Below are 20,407 nucleotides of genomic sequence, written 5' to 3' on the forward strand. Positions count from 1 at the left end.
TAAAATAAAATTGTAATATGTAAAAAAAAAAAAGGAACTATTTTTAAATTGTAAATAAAACAAAATTTTTTACTGTAAAAATATTCCAGTTTTTTTGCATTTAGTAGTAAATAAAATTACGACTATAGATATATTATAAATTGTTTTTTAATAAAAAAATTTGATGTAACACATCACTAGACAATTATTATATATATTTTAACAAGTTACTGATACACGACGTATGCAACAGACTTTTAAAACTAATGTATCTATACTTAAATAAAAATCAATGAATAAATATATTTTCACCAATAAATTAATGCTTTGTCAATTATTTTTATTAAAGACATATAAAAAAATATGTATATATGAGTTACAACAACATTGTATGTGTTAACTAAAATTGTTACATAATTATTATAATTATCATTATTACATATATATATTTATATATTTTATAAATCATTTCGTGTGTATATTTATATATTTATACATATATGTGTGTATACTTATAATTATTTTAATAATATATAATAGTTCATTTTCACTGGTGATTAATAAAAAAAAAGATGCGTTCTGGAGAAATTTATAAAAGAAAATTATTTTCCAGTAAAATTTTAATTTCTATTAAAAAAATCCCTGAAAATTTTAAATCCATGTCTATGTACACTTTTATTATTTACAAATTTCTTTTAAATATTGCTATCTTTTTTTTATATATATTTATATATATTTAATAGTACAATATATTTTTGTTCCATTTAGAATTTTATTTACTAACTTTGTTTTATTTTTATTGACTTTTCGCGTTATTGTCAACAAAGCGATACCTAAATTATTATTAAATTTGTTCACTGGTTAATTTCTTTTTTTTTAGTCTCATAATTCGCTCGTCGACAATCCCAAATTATAAATACCAATTAAATCTAAATGTCACCGAAATTAGTATTAAATCACTGGAATTATTATTTTTTAATTAACGTTTTTTTTTTTATTAGTAAAAGTTAATTAATTGGTACGTGATATATATTTTATATATATTCAACTGGAAATTATAAATATATGTATTAAATGGACAGATTTTCCAGTCTTTTTTTAAATGGCTCGCTAATAATGGCTAAATTTTTTTTTAATTAAAAGCACTATTCAGATATAAGGAAAAAATTTTCACAGAAAAAAAAAGTTATCGACTGAAAGTAAAAAGTTTTCATTAAAGAAAATCTTTACTGAGTTCCCGAAAACGTTTGTCATGGAAAATATGTTCTTGTTTTTCTGCATGTTCAGAAAATTAGAAATTAGAACCACTAATTAGCCAATTATTTTCCCGCGCTTTTGATTTTTGAAAAAAAATTTATGGAATGTATGGCAATTTTTTTTGATAAATATGTGAGAAAATTTTTCAAATTTGATGAGTAAGACTATAATTTGATTTTACTATTTTTTGGCTTTGTATATATTTACAAATTAATTTTAAAAAAATTACAATTAATTTAATTGTAAAAATAAAAAACAATATAATTTTAAAAAATTCAAAATGTCGGCCAAATTCACGTCGATCACTTGTTTAAAATATTGCCCATAATTTGTCTCCAAACAAAAAAATTGAATTTCACAATCAACTAAATGAACTTAATTTAATTATACAATTATATCACTATTATTTTAAGTGATCGATTGCGTGGCTTACTCATCAACTAATAGCTCTACAGTATTAACCGTTTATAAATAAACCAGACTAATTACTCGCCAATTACAAACTAATATGCCCATCATAATTATCAATTATTAGTAATTACGCTAGTGGTACTAGTACTGATACTGATACTGATAATAATAGTGATATGATTAATAGTAATAAATCTCACAGCTGTATGCATACAAAAGACCAATAAAAAATCTATCTAAAAAATGTTTGTAAAAAAAAAAAGATTAATTACAATTACACAGAAATGTTTTTTTTTTAACGCAAGAATTTTTTCTCACAAAAAAATTTTTCCCAAGCCAATAAATTTATTTCGGGATTAAAAATTCTTGCGCTGATTAATTTTGGTGTACTAAATGAAATGCATTACGCTCATTATCAATTCCATTTGTTCTTTGTCATGGTTACGTGAACATTTAATGCTCAGATTGCACAGAATGTTAAAAATTTTTTGTTCCTCATTTAATTAATTAATTTATTAATTAATGTAATTGTAAATGTCATTCATCCCACAGACAATTCTGTTTCATTTTAGCTTGATAACTAAATATATAATATTTTTTACAAGTTTTAATACCGCATCTATAAGGAGACACGACTTTTTTACCATCATTCTTACTTTTACAAAATTTTAACCCACATGGATACCAACCGATGCATAATTCAAGTGAACATGAACATGCGACAGATAAATTTGACGTATCTGCGCATTTATTTATTGAATTTATTTTTGGTGTCGATGTAGAAATTGAGTTATTTAATGTATTATTATTATTATTGATATTATTAGTACTATTAAAATTATAATTTTGTATCACTGGTAAAGTAAAATTACGTACTGCAGTCATAATCAGTGACTCAGAGGTACCGGGTCTCTGGATCCAGAGTTTCAAATCTTGATTACGAGTAAAAGTTGACTCGGCGGCTTCTGAGCAAAATGTTGAAATATGTTTAGATATTACTAAAGACTTATTAATATCTATAAACAGATTCATTGTATAATTGGTGTAACCGCGATCCTCCTCGGCGACTCGTACAGTCCCAGGATTTTTCTGTCGGAGTTTCGACATCGCGTCCGATGATATAAAGTCCAGTTTTGAAAAATGATTTACGAAACACATTACTTGTAATTGAGTTTGTCCACGTTCTACTTCCCCTAATATTACTGCTCTTATTATTTGTACCTCCTAAAATATATAGACCACAATATAGACCTCCTAAATAATATAGACTACAACATTTTATTTTTAAATGGAAAATAGTGTAAAATGGGAATCGATAAAAAGTACTATTTAAATATTTAAATTTGAAAATTATTTGACGTCAGCTATATTGTATCATGTATTAAAAGTATAGGGTAATCATGCAAACAGCGACTTCTATTAATAAATTCAATCAATATATTAATATTATAATTAAATAATAATAATAATTTTATTCGCTAAATTAAAAAAATTCAATTATTAGTCGGCTAATTTTAGTGACATTAAAAATACTATAAAATATAAAAATTATATAGAAATTGTCAGTAAAGTAAATCAGTAAAACCGTAGTTCTGTTAATAAAAAAAAATATTAAGAGTTAACATACATTTCTGAAGTCAATCAATTGTGTCACTAAAGTTCCATCAGATCTTTGAAATTCTAGGGTAATAATGTCTTCAGTAACATTTGAAATAATTGTCTCTGGAAATACATCTCCTCCCTGCAATAAATAATTTTCATAGTCAACATTAATACAAAGATATGAACTAAACATATATCTATATATTTTTTTTTAAACTTATACTCAGTCACAAAAATAAAAAAACACTCGATAAAAATTATGATCCTGGAGTTGACAGACAATAATTTTTTGAATTTTCTTTTAACAATTAAATTACAAAAAAAAAAAAACTAAAAAAATGCACATATAGGAAATTCAAAAAACTATAAGTGCAATTTTAAAAAATATTTTTCTTTAAATAATTTATCGTTTTAAAAAAAATCAAAAAATTATTAGACGGCTAACTTTAGTTATTAAAAATTTTATGACAAGTTACAAGTAATTAGTAATTATTAATTACTAATTACTAATTACTGGTAATTTATTATGAGCAAATAACAATTTATTACAATTAAAAAAAAAAATATATATAGCTAAATAAAAAAAATGACAGCTTGAAAAAAGATCTAGGTTATGTTTGACGTTTCAGCTGTCAAATAATTCCATGAACATAAAAAAAATAAAAAATCATCAACTTACTTGATTTTTGACGTTTATTGACAGTAAAGTCGTAGAAATACCGCAAGAATAAAATAACACTAAAAAAATTCCTATAGATTTTACAAATTTCTTCATAATTTAACTTTTTTTTTTTCGTTTACTCAGTATGACTCCATTAATTAAATAATTATAATAAAAATAGTACAAATATCACTGGTAATTAATGTAAATAATGAATTAAAAAAAGTCGCATTAGCGACGAGTTAAAAAATTTAAAAAGTTACATTTATATACACGTTTTATTACAGTCCATAGTCCATAGTCCATTGTAACATTTGTACTCGTACTTGTCTATGGTCTAGTACTAGTACTTTTACTTACTACTAACTAGTACTTGTACTAACTCGTGTACAATACAATAATTTACTTACACTTTACTTGTATAAATACTCTGCATCGTTTATTTCCGTATCCGACTCGGGCGCGCTCGGGTTCTTTAAAAAACAATGGCGGGAAAATTCAAATTCGCCCGATAAGAGAAAAGTTGAATTTATTGTTAAAATTATTAATTAAATAGAAAAAACAATTAAATTTATTCAATGGGTTAATTAGTAAGTTTTATTTCGAGTTAATTGATTACTGTAATAATTAATAATTATAATTTTAATTGAGTTTAATTTAACGCAACAGCGCCACTACTCAGTGTCATTTTTTATTGATTATTTTTTACAGATTTAAAAAATAGATTGTTGCTATTTATGAGTTTCTATTATAAATACTTCATATATATATATATATATATATATATATATATATATATATATATATAATTATTAATATTAAAAATAAAATGATGAAGTTTTAAAAAATTCATTTATTTGAAATTCAAATAATTTTGTCATTTAAATTTTATATATATTAAATATATCATATTATTAATAACATAATTTATCAAAGCATAGTAATAAATTTAATTTAAAGTATAAACTAAATTTATTAAAAATTCAAATGAATAAAAGATGAATTGTAGTAAAAAAATTTGTACTTGTTTTTATCTTTTGGGGTAAAAATTGTATAAATATATATATAATGAGTCGTAGGTAATTGACATAAATCTATTTATGATTAGCTTTTCCTAATTTACTTGATCCTCTTGACTCTGGAGAACCCCGTGGAGTATCGGTTCTATAAATAAAAAAATGAATGAAAAAAGTCATTTTATTTATTAATAAATATAAATAATACCGTAGCTCAGATCGTAAAAATTTAATGACTGGTGGAGTCGGTGGTCTTTCAATTGGCTCAAGATCGAAAGTTATGAGATGAGTATAAACGGGAATCTGCTCAAAATTACAAATACATTAAATAGTAAAAAAAAATTTTTAAATTATATCGCGGGTAAAATTTTAAATAATTGAAATAAATTACGAGCTTATTGAACTTACATACGGCAATGAGGTATCCATAACTGGTCGATCGATGTAAGATATAATTTGATCAGAAGCCCCAGAAGGTTTGTCTAATTTTGGAAACTTTTCTTCTCCATTTTCTTTGCTCGATAAATTATTTGAATTATTTATTTTCCCTCCCAAAAATATTTCTTCCAATGTAATGTCATTGGAATTATTCATACTCTTAATTTTTTTATCTCTTCTTCTTATTTCATAAATTAACTATGACCATATATGTAAATATATAATCTATAACAAACAAGCCAGTCGACTTAGTAACTTTTAAGCTTCTAATGATAAGTAAACAATGAACTTAGCAACGAACATTTTAATCAATATTTGTGTTTTTTTTTTTTTTTTTTTTATCAAAATTTGAACATAAAAAAAAAATTAATTGAGACAAAAATTACATAATATGAAGGTAAATAAAAATTATCAGCCCTCAGTAAAGCGAATTAATAAAGAGATGTTTACATAATAGAAAGCAATTTGAATACAAATTATAATGATATAACATCAATAAAATTTTCCTCTTATCTCAAACTTATCCGCTCAATTTAAATAATATCATAATTACATAACAAATTTATCTAACATCAATTATTTATTTAAAATAAAGAAAATTATCTAATTAATCCAATACCATAATATCATCCTTTCAATTAATCTGCTAAAAAAAAATAATAATAAATACAAAAAGTTGTTATAGAATACTGATGAGTGCGGAGGTGTCACGGCCATCGACCAGGGCATCGACAAAGCTCTCCTACGTCATCATTGTAAAAAAAAGTCTCGTTGTATTGTGTGTATGCGCTAGATTTACTCCATAGTATGTCCGCTGATATTAATTCCGTCTAAACCGCCACCACCACCACCTCCTTCACTGCGACCACCTACCGGCGATCGTCACGCCAGGGATAAAAAGCTCTCATGATCCTCTCTGTCAAAACCCGATGCACCTTCGCCGCTCAGCAAAAACGAAAACTGGAAAATTCTTTGAAAAAAAAAATTTTTTTAATTTCCAGCCCGCCCCCATTCTCACTGACTAATTATTGATCATAATTACAATTACCAATGTATGTTTCTATGCTCATACAAATGGAGTCGATATATTTAAAGTATTATCTGTACTCGTACTTGTACATATACATGTAGATATGTAGAGATATATGTTAATGCACATGTACAAGTAGAAACATTACATTGACGAGCTGGCAGGAAAACGTAACTGGTCGTTTTATCGATCCTCCGTTCTCGTCGACGTCGGCAGCCATCTTTTAGGCTGCTACTACCAAGAAAATAATGCTCAAGCGCAGTGGAACCGTGATCCCTCTTTGCCTACACTCCTCTTACTCTACATCCCCTCGTGCACCATCGTCATCCACCATCACCATCACCCTCCGACACCGAGCATTGATACTCGAGCACCGTGATAACGGATACATTTTTCCGTGCGTTACACTGACGTGCTTGCTAAAAAACAAATTTATCTTAAGAAATGTGTTTGTTACAATAATATACACCGATAACACATCTTTCTTTATGAAAGATAACATTTTTTAATACTAATTAATTAATACTTAGTATTGTAAAAAAACAAATTATTATTATTTACTAGTAGTCGATTTGTGCTAAAGTGGAGTTATACTTTTTTTAAAAAAAAAACGTTCTGTGATTTTTTCCACGTTCTCGTTAACGTGGACAAATAATTCAAACTCATTTTTTTTTAACTATCTAACGACTAAGTAAGTACGAGTTTCCTATAAGTATTTTTTCAAATTTGAATTTTTAAAATTCCCGCCCAAGTTTTTTTTTTTTTTTTTAAAAAACATTTTAACAAAATTTTGTTTTCCATAGTAATTTTTTATTTGGAGTCTAATATTTATTATTTTACTTCAATGTAAATTATCATGTTGGGTGGGTTCTTACTGTGGGGTCAAACCGATCGATGATGGTTCTGTACGACTATTTGATTTGTATTAAAGACATTTTAAAATAAAACATTTGTCTATAAATAATTTTCCGTGGGAGTTTTTTATTTTTCAAACAGAAATTGGTTATTTTTTTTTTTTTATATATTTCCTTAGTGTTGTATTTTGTGGGCGGGGAGGGTGTTTTTGGATTTCATCGAGGAAAATCATATTCCGAAAAGCGGGTATCGATTTTTTTGTAATGTCGAGATTTTCAAGTGTCTTCTAGAATCCATGCCAATTAAGCTGAAGCACTATCTCCGCCCTCAAGCTCACCTAGTGTCGTGTAGTGCATCAATGTATGATATATATAGAGCATATATATGTATGTATGTATGTATGGCTGTGTGTAAATGTTGGACAATAAAAAGAAAAGTGTCTTGGATAAGTAGGAATAGACATCAAAGCTTAATAAATTGAAACATTTTACTCCATAAATGATGATGATACATTTCGTGTTACTGCTCTGTACTTTTTTACTTTATATACTTTTTCATTATCATTTATTTTATCTTTTTATAATAGCTTACAATTTATTACTTTGTTCTCGTACATTTATTAACTCATTTTACATTTATTTTTTTAAATAAAGTCAATTATTTGACATACTTTTTTTTTGTATATTTTGTGATTTTAACTTTCAAATCTCATATATTTACAGGCTTAAAAAAAAATATCTCATTTTTAGACCTAAAAATTTTCGAGTAAAAAATTTTTAAATATTTTCAACTCCGGTGTAAAAATTCAAATTTCAAAAGATGGGGTAATTGTTCATAAATTTTTTTTACATTTCATTTAATTGAAAATTATACGCTGGTTAATTGAATGCATTGGACTAAAAAAAAGGCAGCAAAAATTTTTGGAGTGTAAATAAAAATTTTTAAAAAATATTTCTATTAATTTGTCAGCCTAGGGGTTAATTATTTTTATTTTTACTTGTAATTGAACTGTTAGTGAAAGACATAAAATAAATTTTATTTTGCCGCCGAAAATACAAAAAATATTAAATTAAAAAAAATATAAAATATTTCTTGACATTTTTTTTTTTAACACGAATAATTCATGAAATAAATTTACCTCGAAAAAAGTTTAAATTATTTTTTTACAAAAACATAAAAAGGCGTAGTCACTAATTAAAATAATTAAAACTTATTTATGATGATTATTTTACAGAATTTTAAAAATAGAGTTTTAAAATAGATATTGAAAATTTTTAAAAATAAATACAAGACTGAAATAGATATTTATTAATGGTGTTAGAATTTATGATCGATTTTTTTGGAATTTGTGTCACATGGGGGTGAGTAGAAGCCCTACTAGAATACTTAATTTTTTTTTTGTTAGTAAGGGATCTTTTGAGAAGGTGACCTATTAAAGAGATTTTTTTTTCATTCCCCTTTATATTTCATATACATTACGTTCTTTGGTAAACTTTATTTTATTAAACCATCAACGTCTGCACACTTTATATTTATATTTATTTTCACCCAAGTTTTTTTTATTTTATTCAATACCATAAATTTGAAGTTCCTCAGACTTTATCGGCTTATTGGGAGTATTACTTCTAATAATAAGTTTTTTTTTTTTTTAATTTTTTTGATTAAAAAAAAAGTTAATGAAAGTTCTAAAATTTCTCTAGACCGCAAACAAATACAAGGGAGTAATTAATTTACCGTCGGCAATTATTAGACAATTACATAAAACAATTATAGTAAACCGGTGATTATGAGGCGGTAATCACTTCTTTGAGATTCTATATCCACTCGCTCGAGCATTAAATCATTAAACACATTTGAATAATGAAAACAAAAATATTTAATTTATTTAACAACTACCCTGTTGTTAAATTAACCCAAACGATAGCTCAGTATTTTTCAAACTTTACGTCTAATTAAATATTAAAATTTTAATTTACTCGGGCAATAAAAAGTTTTTATTACGTTGTTAATTAATTTTAGGTATGTTTATTTTAGTTGTTGTAACCGAAATTTGTTGAAAAAAATTGAAAATAGTTGGTGCTAATAATAGAACTCAATTCAGGCAATATAAATTTATTTTTAATTGATTATTATTGGTAATGATTAAATATTAAATTAGATTTATTTTAAGGGACAAAAAAAATGTATTTTAAAAGTATATTCTTTATTCACTTGGTCAATATTGATCCGAATAGCTTTTCTTGTTCATCTTCGCATCTATATTCAGACTATATATATACATATATGTTCACATGTGTCTATTGCATTATTTCCTATTTATTATCACATACAACCTAGATACGAGATTATATGAATCATCATTTATATTATTATTATTATTATTATTATTATTATTATTATTATTATTATTATTATTATTATTATTATTATTATTATTATTACGACATAAAAAAAAATTATAATAATAGGGGAAGGGGGCAAAATGGACCCCTTAAATTTAAGGGCCCATTTTGCCCCACCTTTCCCGACCAATAATACTAATAATAAAAGTAATAGTATTGATAATAATAATAATAATAATAATAATAATAATAATAATAATAATAATAATAATAATAATAATAATAATAATAATAATAATAATAATAATAATAATAATAATAATAATAATAATAATAATAATAATAATAATGATAATAATAATAATAATAATAATAATAATAATAATAATAATAATAATAATAATAATAATAATAATAAAAGGTCAATTACTTCGAATAAAATAATTACGTCAATAACGTCATTGAATTAAATAAAATAACATATATATGAGAAGTAATAAAAATGAATTAATATCCAATTATCTATAAACTCAAAATTACGAGCATTTAATTGAACCTACAAATAATTGATACAAAAGTTATTTTCGATGTTTAACTTAACGTCAGATATGACTTATCATGTTACAGGACAAATTAACGAATTAATTGAAGAATTATTGTGGGTAACAGTAAAACATAAAGACGAGGATAAAAATAAAATTATAAATAAAGGTGGACTTGTAGATCTTGTCCTATAGTTAGTACCCAGACTGAAAGAACGTTAGGTATCTCGTAAAGTTGTTATTGTAATCCCCCAAGTGATGAAACGTAATGCCAGTGCCCACGCATGTGTCAAGGGCAAACTGTCGCCGTCGAAGGACACGGCTCGGTTATACTGCCAGCGTCAATGGAGAATTCGACTTATTACATTTATCTCGTGATGCCATGATAATAATTTCATTTTTTTTTTTTTTTTATTTTTCTTGATCCCTCTATTCTTATTTTCTTTCTGCTCTCATATTAATTTTTTTTTTTTTACATTAATCGTTGACAGAACAAAAAAATTGAATTAATGCCAATACGACATTTTATCTTCTTACTCTCACATATGTACATAATATATATATATATAATATATTCTCTTTTGTTTCGACCTCGCTAACTAAACTGCAGTGTAGCTCCTTATTGATTTCATACTCCCAACTATTCACTAATATCATTATTATTATCATTAAAAAAAAAAAAAAAAAAAAAAAAAAAAAAAAAAAAAAAAAAAAAAAAAAAAAAAAAAAAAGTTATTGTAGTAAAGATTTTTTTTTCGAAAAAATTCCAAGCAAAATTCAATCGAAAGTTCAGTTAATTAAAATGATTAATCATAAAAAAAAAATTTAATATTTAAATGTTAACAAACCGACGTTAAAAAACGGCTTGTTAGTGATAGCAGACGGAAAAATAAACGTTAACTTTCCTGTCGATAACAAGAAATCATTTATAACGGCATCGACCTAGAGTGAAGTGGAAGGATACAAAATAGGGTACAGTAAATGTGTAGCATAGTAATTTGTACGGGTGATAATGCAGAGATTGATTGAGAGATAGAGATTAAAACTGATAAATATAAACCGCAAGAGAATCAGTAGAAAAGTCTAGTGCGTGTCAGACATGAGGATTCTGCGTCTTTTTGATTTTGGTCTTACTCCCATTCCTTACTCTCGTGATGGATATCGAGATAATATCAAGATATAAAGATTTCTTAGGGTATATGTATATTGTATATTGTGTATACAGTACATATATATAGCTAAACCCCATTTGATTCTTACCCTCCTTTTGTTTGTTGTTTTCCCTCGACGATAAATTTTATTTGTTCGCAAGATTAATGTCAGATAAGAGAATCTTATATTTTATTTACTCATTTCATTATTTTTGAGTATCTTATTTACCAAAATTAACATATATATACTAAAAGGAATTCAAAGTTACACGGAGTCAAAAAAAATCCCTCCGCTTACGGAGTAAATATAGAATTTGTTTTTTTAGAGAAGTAATTTCGGAGTGGTCTGGATTTTATTCAAATCTGCATTCATTGATTCGGACATAAAATAAATAGACAGTTATTGGGTCAGCATTTACTCCACATTCAATCTGGATTTGATCCGCATTCACTTTGAAAATTTTTTACAGTGTATATTAAACATGGCTCATTGCAAAATTCGATTTTCCCGTGTCATTAAACTGAATTTTTTTTCTTGCGCAAAAACTTTTTTTTTTGTGTTGAACTATGATTTTTTCCACATGCAGTTAAAAAAAAATGTTGCTCCGAAATGACGTACCCTAGTGTATATATATATATATATATTTTTTATTACGAATGTTAATCGATAAAAATATTAATTGTCGAACTTTTTGGCAGTCATTGAAAATTTTCAAATATTATCTAGATCATGAGTCAGTATAAAAAAATCTGATAAATATTTAAATTAATTTAACTTGAAAACCTCACGTTTTTAGTCTTATTTATTTTATTATTATTATTTTTTTTTTTCATGCGAAACTTTTTACCCTTAACTATACATACATACATGTATATACATATAGACTTGTTTTTTATTTTATATTTTTTCATACGTTTCCGTAGTCACGAAATAAATCTGGCTTCCATTTTTTTTTATTCCTACACTACTTGGCAAATTTAACTTGCCAACTTTGATAAATATGTATATCACATAAATTTATTGTAAAAAAAAAAAAAATTCAATACTTTAAAATTGCGAAAAAATTTTTTCTCTGTCTGGACGTAAATTTTATAATTATTATTTGAAGTAAAGTTTTAATGATGAATAAGCGGTAAATAACTTCTTTTTACCCTAGAGTTTCAAGTCTAAGTAAAAATAAAATAAAGAACCTTTTTATTTATTCCTTTAAAAATTAACTTCACTCGACGAAATTCAATTTATTTTAAGAGGAAGTTTAATTAACTGAGGGTCCGGATTATGTACTGAAATTTATATATATATATATATATAATTCACAATTTTAAATATTTACTAATACTTACTGATTGTAATTATTGTTGAAACTAATTATGAATTTTAAATGCGCAATTAAAGTGAGTTAATATTTAATCACGTGACAAACAGCAATTAATAGAGTCATATTTAAAAAAAAATTCTAACTTGATAGAAATAACGAATGATTTATGCTTTTTATATTATTTTAGAAAATACATTATATATTACATATATATTGATATTTCATTCACTCACAATATTAATTTATTTGTAAGTTATTCTTTCTGTTACGAGGGAATATAGGGTAGATTATATTTATTTCAATAATAGCTCCAATATTGATCTCTATAATCATTAAGTTTATTTTTGATACGACCATTATTATAATTATTATTATTAATTCATAACTGGGGTTTGAATGAAATTTCGTAAATTGACAAGTAAATACTTGATATTTTTGTAACATAGTATACTCTTATTTTTTTATGCAAAAGTATTCCATTGAAAAATTAACGTGCAGTTTTGAAAATAATTTTTTGTTCTATTTCTTAATAAATTCAAATTTAAAAATTTGAAAAAAATTAGATTTTTGTTTTTGTTTAGAACATACTCAAAAAGTTGATACCGCGAGATTTTAGTCAGCAAATATAACTTTTTACAATGCGTTTAATAGAAATGCTATTTTATATATGATCGAGTATTTAAACGTCATTTTGATTTTTTGTACTCAGAAAATGGGCGTTTATAATTTTGAGTTTCTAACAATCAAATTTTTTTAATATTACTTTTTGTGTCAGTTCAAAAGTAAGAGAAAATGAAAAAAAAGCGCTAAGTAATTTTGAATTTGAAACCCGGTAAACCGGTTCAATTTTGAAACTCATATAATCTAGTCAAAAAAAATTTTCAAAATATTTTTCTTCACGTCAATAAGAGTCCAGTTATCGTCATAAAATTCGTTAACAGCAAAAAATTTTAGAGTCGAAAAAGTAAAGTTAAATAATTCTATAGTATAATGACCTCAAAATTTTCAAATCTGAATTTAGCATAGAAACTCTTAATTGTAAATTTAAATTATTTAAAATAAATAGCACATGAATATATCATACGAGTTCATAACTCAAGTAGTGCAGTATTATAAAAATTTTTAAAAAGACTAGAGTAGAGTCAAGTAGAGAGAGAAAGAGAGAGGGATTTGCGAAAGCACGTATGAAGGAAAAAATAAAAAAAAAGGTCGACCGCACGGAATTTACTATACAGGTCACAGAAAATGTGGGATGTTGCAGGTGATCTCTGAGTTTAAAGAAAAATGAGAAAAAATTGTAAAGCAGCATAAGATGGGAAAAAAAATGATGTTGGATAACTTCTTCAAGGAAATGAATATTAACTTTCTTAATCCAAGTCCATCCTTCTATTCAAATACCCGGATATTCAAGTTTATTAATAATTAATACTCATTATTCAATTATGTTTTTTTTTTATCATTCTTAATTTTGAATTTTTTTTTAATCAATTACGCAAATGCAATTGAACTTTTTCTTGACCTTTAGCTTTAAGTCCCACGTATTTAGTAAAATCGAGATTTATATCATCAACTTTATTCTTTTTTATCAAATTTTGTGCACACCATTTTACCCCCTCCACACCTAGGAATGAGTGTAAATAAAAAACTTAAATAATTTTAAATAGCAAAACTTTTTATCATTTGTAAGAACAATAAAAATAATTGAGTTGTCATTTTATCACATTTAGCAGCAAAGAGGAAGATTGTAGTTGTGTTGGTCTATATATGCATGAATGTTTTAAGTGGGGGCCCAAGGTCGTGTAAAGTGCGATATCAGAGTAAATAGAATGCTCCAAGTTTCCTCCAGCAATCACGATAGCACTTACTCTTGGACTTAGAAATATATTTTTTATTTTATTTTACTTTACTTTATAGTATAAGTTTAGTTATGTTGGTGTGTGTGATGTGACTTTTATCGAAAATGGAATCGTTCAAGCTGAACGATTGCTATAATTTGATAATAAATTGTTCAAGTGTCCGAGTCTCGAATTTGATGTAATTGAAATTAAATACCGATTGCTCAATTACATTTTTTTCGAATGGTAATTTTATTTCCTATTTAATTTTTTTTTTTCACAAGTCATCAATATACAATATTATTATTTTCATTTCCATAAATGACCTAAAGTAGGTCGAAATCCATACGAAAAGTTTAATTGAAACATCAGACATTTTTTTTACTGTTATTAGGACTGTACTTTTTTTGTCTGTCAATTTTTTTTTTTTTACTACAGTCCAGCTGTGAAAATATTGATTTTTTTTTTTTTGCAAATGCTGTTTAATAGAAGTGATAATTGAAACAATAAACCGATAAATGTTTTTTTACCCCCTTTGATTGTAACATTTATTTTTCTCAAATAAAAAATTCAAAATTTTCTCGATAAAACAAAAAATTTTTTGTTTTGGTTCGTTTTTTGAACAATGAATTTATGATTCAGAAAAATATTTCATATTTTTACTTGACATGAATGTATGTTTTGAATTTCATGACACCTCAATAAATCGAACCAATAATAGATAAAAATTTTTTAAAAAATTCCATAGAGTTTTCAAATTTCCCGCCTAATTTTGACTTGCAATATAACGACTTGATAATCTGGGCAATTTAGCCCTGCTCAAAGCTCCACTTAACTAATTCACCAGTTTGAAAATTAAATGAATGGTAATTTTGATTACTATAGATAAGCTAGTCAATCAATCCTTTGCCATTGATTCATAATTAAATCATACGATCCCAAAGTCACTAGCTTGACAGTTTCAGAACACCTAACTCGATCAAAATGTCATCGGAATATCCAATTATCCCTTTCTCGATAGTTATAACAGCAGTAAATTAACAACTCAGTTAATTTTTTAAAATTTATTACAGAAATGCCGCCAACGAGTAAAGAAACTGAAAATGTTGCCGAAAATTTGGCCGCTGGTGTACCAAGTAATACACAAAATCCAGCTTTGGCGATGCCAAGTACAACACTTAGGATAGTTGCATCCAGTGAAGATTTTACTGGTAATTATATATTTATTATACTAAAATAAGGGAAAGTTCCATTTTTGGCCACTTCAGGGCCAATTTTGGACATTTCAAAAATTTGAAAAATATACAATGACTATAAAGTTGAATAAATCTAATAAAAATTTTTTGTAACCTATTATATGTGAGATCAAAATTTAATAATCGAAATTTGAACCGAATATTTGAACTTTAGTCTTAAGACTTTAATTTGGTGTAATAATCACAGGTATGTCATTATTACACTAAATTTGAATATTTGAGCTTGGTAGGAAATTCAAATTTTTATGGGAAAGACAATATGAATTAATTCGTTATTTAATTACACAAATTGTTCATGTAAAAGCCTCAAAGACCATAAAAATGAAGTAATAGACATAATTAAACTAAATAACTTAACAAATTACTTGCAGAAGCGATTTCAGAACTTCCGACAGAATCAACAGCAGCTAAAATCGAAACAAAGTTAGAAAATGTTGGTAAAGAAATAACAGCAGCAACGGGAATACCAACATGGGGTTTAGTTGCTATTTTAATTGGTAATTATTAATCGATTAAATTTCAATTACTAAGTCAAAAGTGAAAAAAAAAATGTCTACTGAAATTTAAAATTAAAATTTGAAATTTAGCGGTGGGCGCAATAGTGTTGGGCGTCTGTTTCTGCTGTATAAGAAGATGCTTCCGGAAACGGCGATCAAAGGACGGAAAGAAGGGTCTCAAAGGCGCAGTGGATCTAAAGGGAGTGCAATTACTCGGAGGAACGTACAAGGACAAGGTTTGTCATTCGGGTTCTCCATGCTTTCAATTAGAGATTAGATAATAAATTTATCCCTCGGTGGAATCCAATTGCATTTGCGCAGGTACAGCCGGATATGGAGGAACTTACGGACAATGCTGAGGAGCCCGATGAAGCCGAGAGCAAACAGAGCGAGGTCAAACTTGGAAGACTACAATACAAGGTATCCCAAGTCGTTACAAGTACCAACTTTGTTAAGGGCCTTTGCTTTTATCTAACTCAACTTAAGATTTTTTTTTAACGTCACAATTTTTAAATTTATTTTTTATTTCAATGCTTTAAAATCTTTTCCAGCTTGAATACGATTTTAATTCAAACAGCTTGGCAGTCACGGTAATAAAAGCTGAAGATTTACCAGCTTTAGATATGGGCGGAACATCCGATCCTTATGTCAAAGTTTATTTACTTCCGGATAAGAAGAAAAAGTTTGAGACTAAAGTTCACAGAAAGACATTGAGCCCTGAATTTAATGAAACCTTTACATTTAAGGTAAATATGCTTTTATTTAATTGTTGGTTCAAAAATTAATTAATTAATTTTCAACTCTAAATTAACAGAATTTTTTTTTTTTTAATATTTCTATTATTTATTTTAATTTTTAAGGCATGAAAATTTTTTTTGAACTTAGAAAAAAAAATTCATAAGAAATTGGAAAATTTTGAGTTTTTTTAAATTTATTCCAGTGTTTAGTAGCAAAGTAACTGAAGAAAATCTCCCAGTCATTTGAAAGGAAATTTCATGTAAAGATTCGGGCTTACATTAAATCACGTTTTTTTTTATCGCATGTCAATCTGACAGTTTTTTATAAAATTTTGTAGGCTGTTAAGTCTGATAACAAACTTATAATTTATAGTTATTCATTTTTCAGCCATAGAAAATTTTTTTATAAAAAAAAAAAAAGTTCAAATTTTTTGTCTGTTGATTTTTAAAATGAAAATTTCTTTATTAATGAGATAAACTAATCAGTGAATTTAATCAAAAGGGTGTCCCGTATGCCGATGCAATGAATAAAACACTAGTGTTTGCAATCTTCGACTTTGATAGATTTTCAAAACACGATCAAATTGGCGAAGTAAAAGTACCGCTATGCCAAATAGATTTAGCTCAGACGATCGAGGAATGGAGAGAACTCCAGAGTGTTGAAGGAGAAGGTGGACAAGTGAGTGATCGACTATAAATTATCGTCCTTGATTTGCAATTTATATTTTATAAACTAAACGCATTTTTTATGTGAAGGAACTAATAAATATTAAATTTAAATAAATTAGCGATAAAAATAAATAAAATAATTTGTAGGACAACAAACTTGGTGACATATGTTTCTCTTTACGTTACGTACCGACAGCTGGAAAATTAACAGTAGTAATTCTCGAGGCCAAGAATCTTAAGAAAATGGATGTCGGCGGTCTTTCAGATCCGTATGTTAAAATAGCATTGATGCAAAATGGCAAGCGTTTGAAGAAGAAGAAAACTTCTATTAAAAAATGCACATTGAATCCTTATTACAATGAATCGTTTACATTTGAAGTTCCCTTTGAGCAAATACAAGTAATTATTTTTTATTAATTACTATGAGCAACAGTTGGCTGATATTTAAATGAAATAATAATTTTTTTTTTTTTAATTACAGAAAGTTAATTTAGTAGTAACTGTAGTAGACTATGATCGCATTGGTACGTCAGAACCAATTGGTAAATGTATTCTTGGTTACAATGCAAGCGGTACTGAATTGAGACATTGGTCTGACATGCTCGCATCACCAAGACGACCAATTGCCCAATGGCATACGCTCAAGGATCCTGAGGATGGTGATAAGAAAGACTAAGAAAATTAAAACCAAAAACAATAAAAAAAAAGGTAAAGTATTTTATTTTATTTTTACTATGAAAAGTCGTAACCCACAGATTTATTTAAAATTTTTGTCATCAAATTTCATAGCAAAATTTATTTTTTTGTGGGATACGACATGAAATTAAAACAGGACTTTTTTTTATTTTTTAATTAAAAAATAAATTTAACCCTTGGTAATTTAAGAATCAAAATGAATTTTTTTTTAATGAATGATTTTTTAAGGAAATTAAAAAAAAAATAACTGAAATTAATTAAAATTAATTTTTACTGAGGGTTAATTAATAAAAAAAAAATGATAATTAAATTTGTGACAATAAAGCAAAAAAAAATTTTTTTCTAGGCGTATATTCGCTTCATCTAAAAAACCAAACAATAATTAAAAAGAACAAAGCTCTGAAATAAAAATAAATAAAAAAAAACCCAGTAGATAATGATTAATTAACAAAAGTTAAAAAAAAATAAATGAATCAGCAAAATTACCATCATACAAATAATAATAGCGTTAAACTATATTCTGATGGAGTGTAGTCTTGTATATACACATATATATAATAATAAAAAATATATATATATGTATGTATATATATATATATACATCTATATATATACATATATTAAATATAATATATAATATATACACCGAAATATATTATCTATTATACGTTTTTTCTGTAGAGACTTATGAGATCTTTGATGCTGAATTAATTGATAAATTGTTAAATTACATATATATGTATATTTAAAAAAAAAAAAGAAAAAAATAAGTGAAAACCCCCGCACATTTTTATTTTTTGAACTTGATAATTTTTATTTAAATGTTATACTAATTAATTAATTGATTAATTGGTCGATTAAAAGAGTTAATTAAAATGCATTAAATACATATACATATATATATATATATATACATATTGTAGATTTATTGTTAAAGTTCGTACAGATTTTTTGTTTTCAAGAGTAAAAATATGATATCTTTTATTATTATTATTATTATTATTTTTATTATTACTATTATTATTATTATGGAATTATAAAAAAAAATATACTCTTGTATACAATGTCTTCGTACGCTACAATAATAAACAATATTATTATAAATATATTTAATTATAGACTTAATTATTATTATGAAATAAATATTTATTGTATTGGCCGTTCGCGTTTTCGAAGCTGAAATAAAAATAAATATATATAATAAGTAATATATTAATTTAAAATTTTAGCTGATGATACATACAAATGCTTAAAATTATAATAAATATATTAATAATACATATTTTAATAAAATATGTATGAAGAATGACAAACAACGATAACTTGTAACTATAACCATAAAAGACCAATTTTAAAAAAAAGTAAATCCCGTAGCTTCGAGGCGCGAAGGTCCGTAATATTTAAATTTTAAATAAAACAATAATTATATTAATACTTGTATGTATATTTTAATTATTAACTTTTTTTTTTTAATTACATTACTCAATTTTTTTTATGCGACAAAATGGCCGTGTATTGACTGCAAAATGGCGGGCAAATTAAAATTTTTAGGTTACAGTGATTTTTTTGTTTTCTTGGTTGAAGTCAGTGGAAAATTATAATTATTATTAAAAATTATTGTTATAATTTAATAAACTAATTAATTAATAATTATTATATACATATAATTATTAATTACTATATTCGTATACTAAAAAAAAAAAATGTAACAAATGTAATTGTTGAGAAAAAAATTAAATGCAAATTCCCTGTCAAAATTTAAAATAAATAAAATAAGAAAAATAAAATAAAAAAAAAATAAAAAAAAAAACCAAATGGGCCTATTCAATCTGTTTACGCTGTTTAACATAATATATAAAAACAAATCATTATAATAAACAATAATAATTAATAATAACAATAAAAAAATTATTTATTATTTTCTAATCACTTTTTTTTTATTTACAGAATTTAAAAAAATTTTTTTTTTTTTATTCCTCATTACAAAGGAGTGAATAATTTTTTTAAATATAAATTTATTCAAAAATATATTTTAAGAAAATCTAAAAATACAAAATCCCGTTTCTTTATTTATTATTAAGTTAATAAAAAAAAAAAAAAGAGAAATTTTCTTA

The 20,407-nt window shown here is 25.3% G+C and overlaps 2 protein-coding genes across 6 annotated transcripts in view; one reads left to right on the top strand and one right to left on the bottom strand.

The window, feature by feature from the left end:
* LOC103569956 (uncharacterized) overlaps positions 1 to 18,826 on the top strand; it is a 74,534-nt gene extending 55,708 nt beyond the window's left edge. For 4 of the 5 annotated variants that reach the window (XM_053742746.1, XM_053742745.1, XM_053742748.1 and 1 more), the window contains 9 exons: positions 15,512 to 15,649; positions 16,066 to 16,191; positions 16,282 to 16,427; positions 16,513 to 16,611; positions 16,743 to 16,937; positions 17,431 to 17,607; positions 17,745 to 17,996; positions 18,079 to 18,305; positions 18,640 to 18,826. In XM_053742746.1, the coding sequence (XP_053598721.1) occupies positions 15,512 to 15,649; positions 16,066 to 16,191; positions 16,282 to 16,427; positions 16,513 to 16,611; positions 16,743 to 16,937; positions 17,431 to 17,607; positions 17,745 to 17,996; positions 18,079 to 18,273 (1,328 nt within the window). In that variant the 3' untranslated portion in view covers positions 18,274 to 18,305; positions 18,640 to 18,826. The remainder of the gene's footprint in view (positions 1 to 15,511; positions 15,650 to 16,065; positions 16,192 to 16,281; positions 16,428 to 16,512; positions 16,612 to 16,742; positions 16,938 to 17,430; positions 17,608 to 17,744; positions 17,997 to 18,078; positions 18,306 to 18,639) is intronic. The other variant, XM_053742747.1, reaches the window with a different exon arrangement.
* LOC103569947 (out at first protein) lies at positions 567 to 4,271 on the bottom strand. The gene is made up of 3 exons (XM_008547514.2): positions 3,929 to 4,271; positions 3,275 to 3,388; positions 567 to 2,871 (listed from the first exon to the last, which is right to left on the bottom strand). Exons 1-3 carry the CDS (start codon positions 4,022 to 4,024, stop codon positions 2,185 to 2,187), a joined length of 897 nt encoding a protein of 298 aa, XP_008545736.1. The 5' UTR covers positions 4,025 to 4,271; the 3' UTR covers positions 567 to 2,184.
* Positions 18,827 to 20,407: the final 1,581 nt, after the last annotated feature.

The sequence above is a fragment of the Microplitis demolitor genome, chromosome 1, assembly GCF_026212275.2.
Source record: "Microplitis demolitor isolate Queensland-Clemson2020A chromosome 1, iyMicDemo2.1a, whole genome shotgun sequence".
Lineage (NCBI taxonomy): Eukaryota > Metazoa > Arthropoda > Insecta > Hymenoptera > Braconidae > Microplitis > Microplitis demolitor.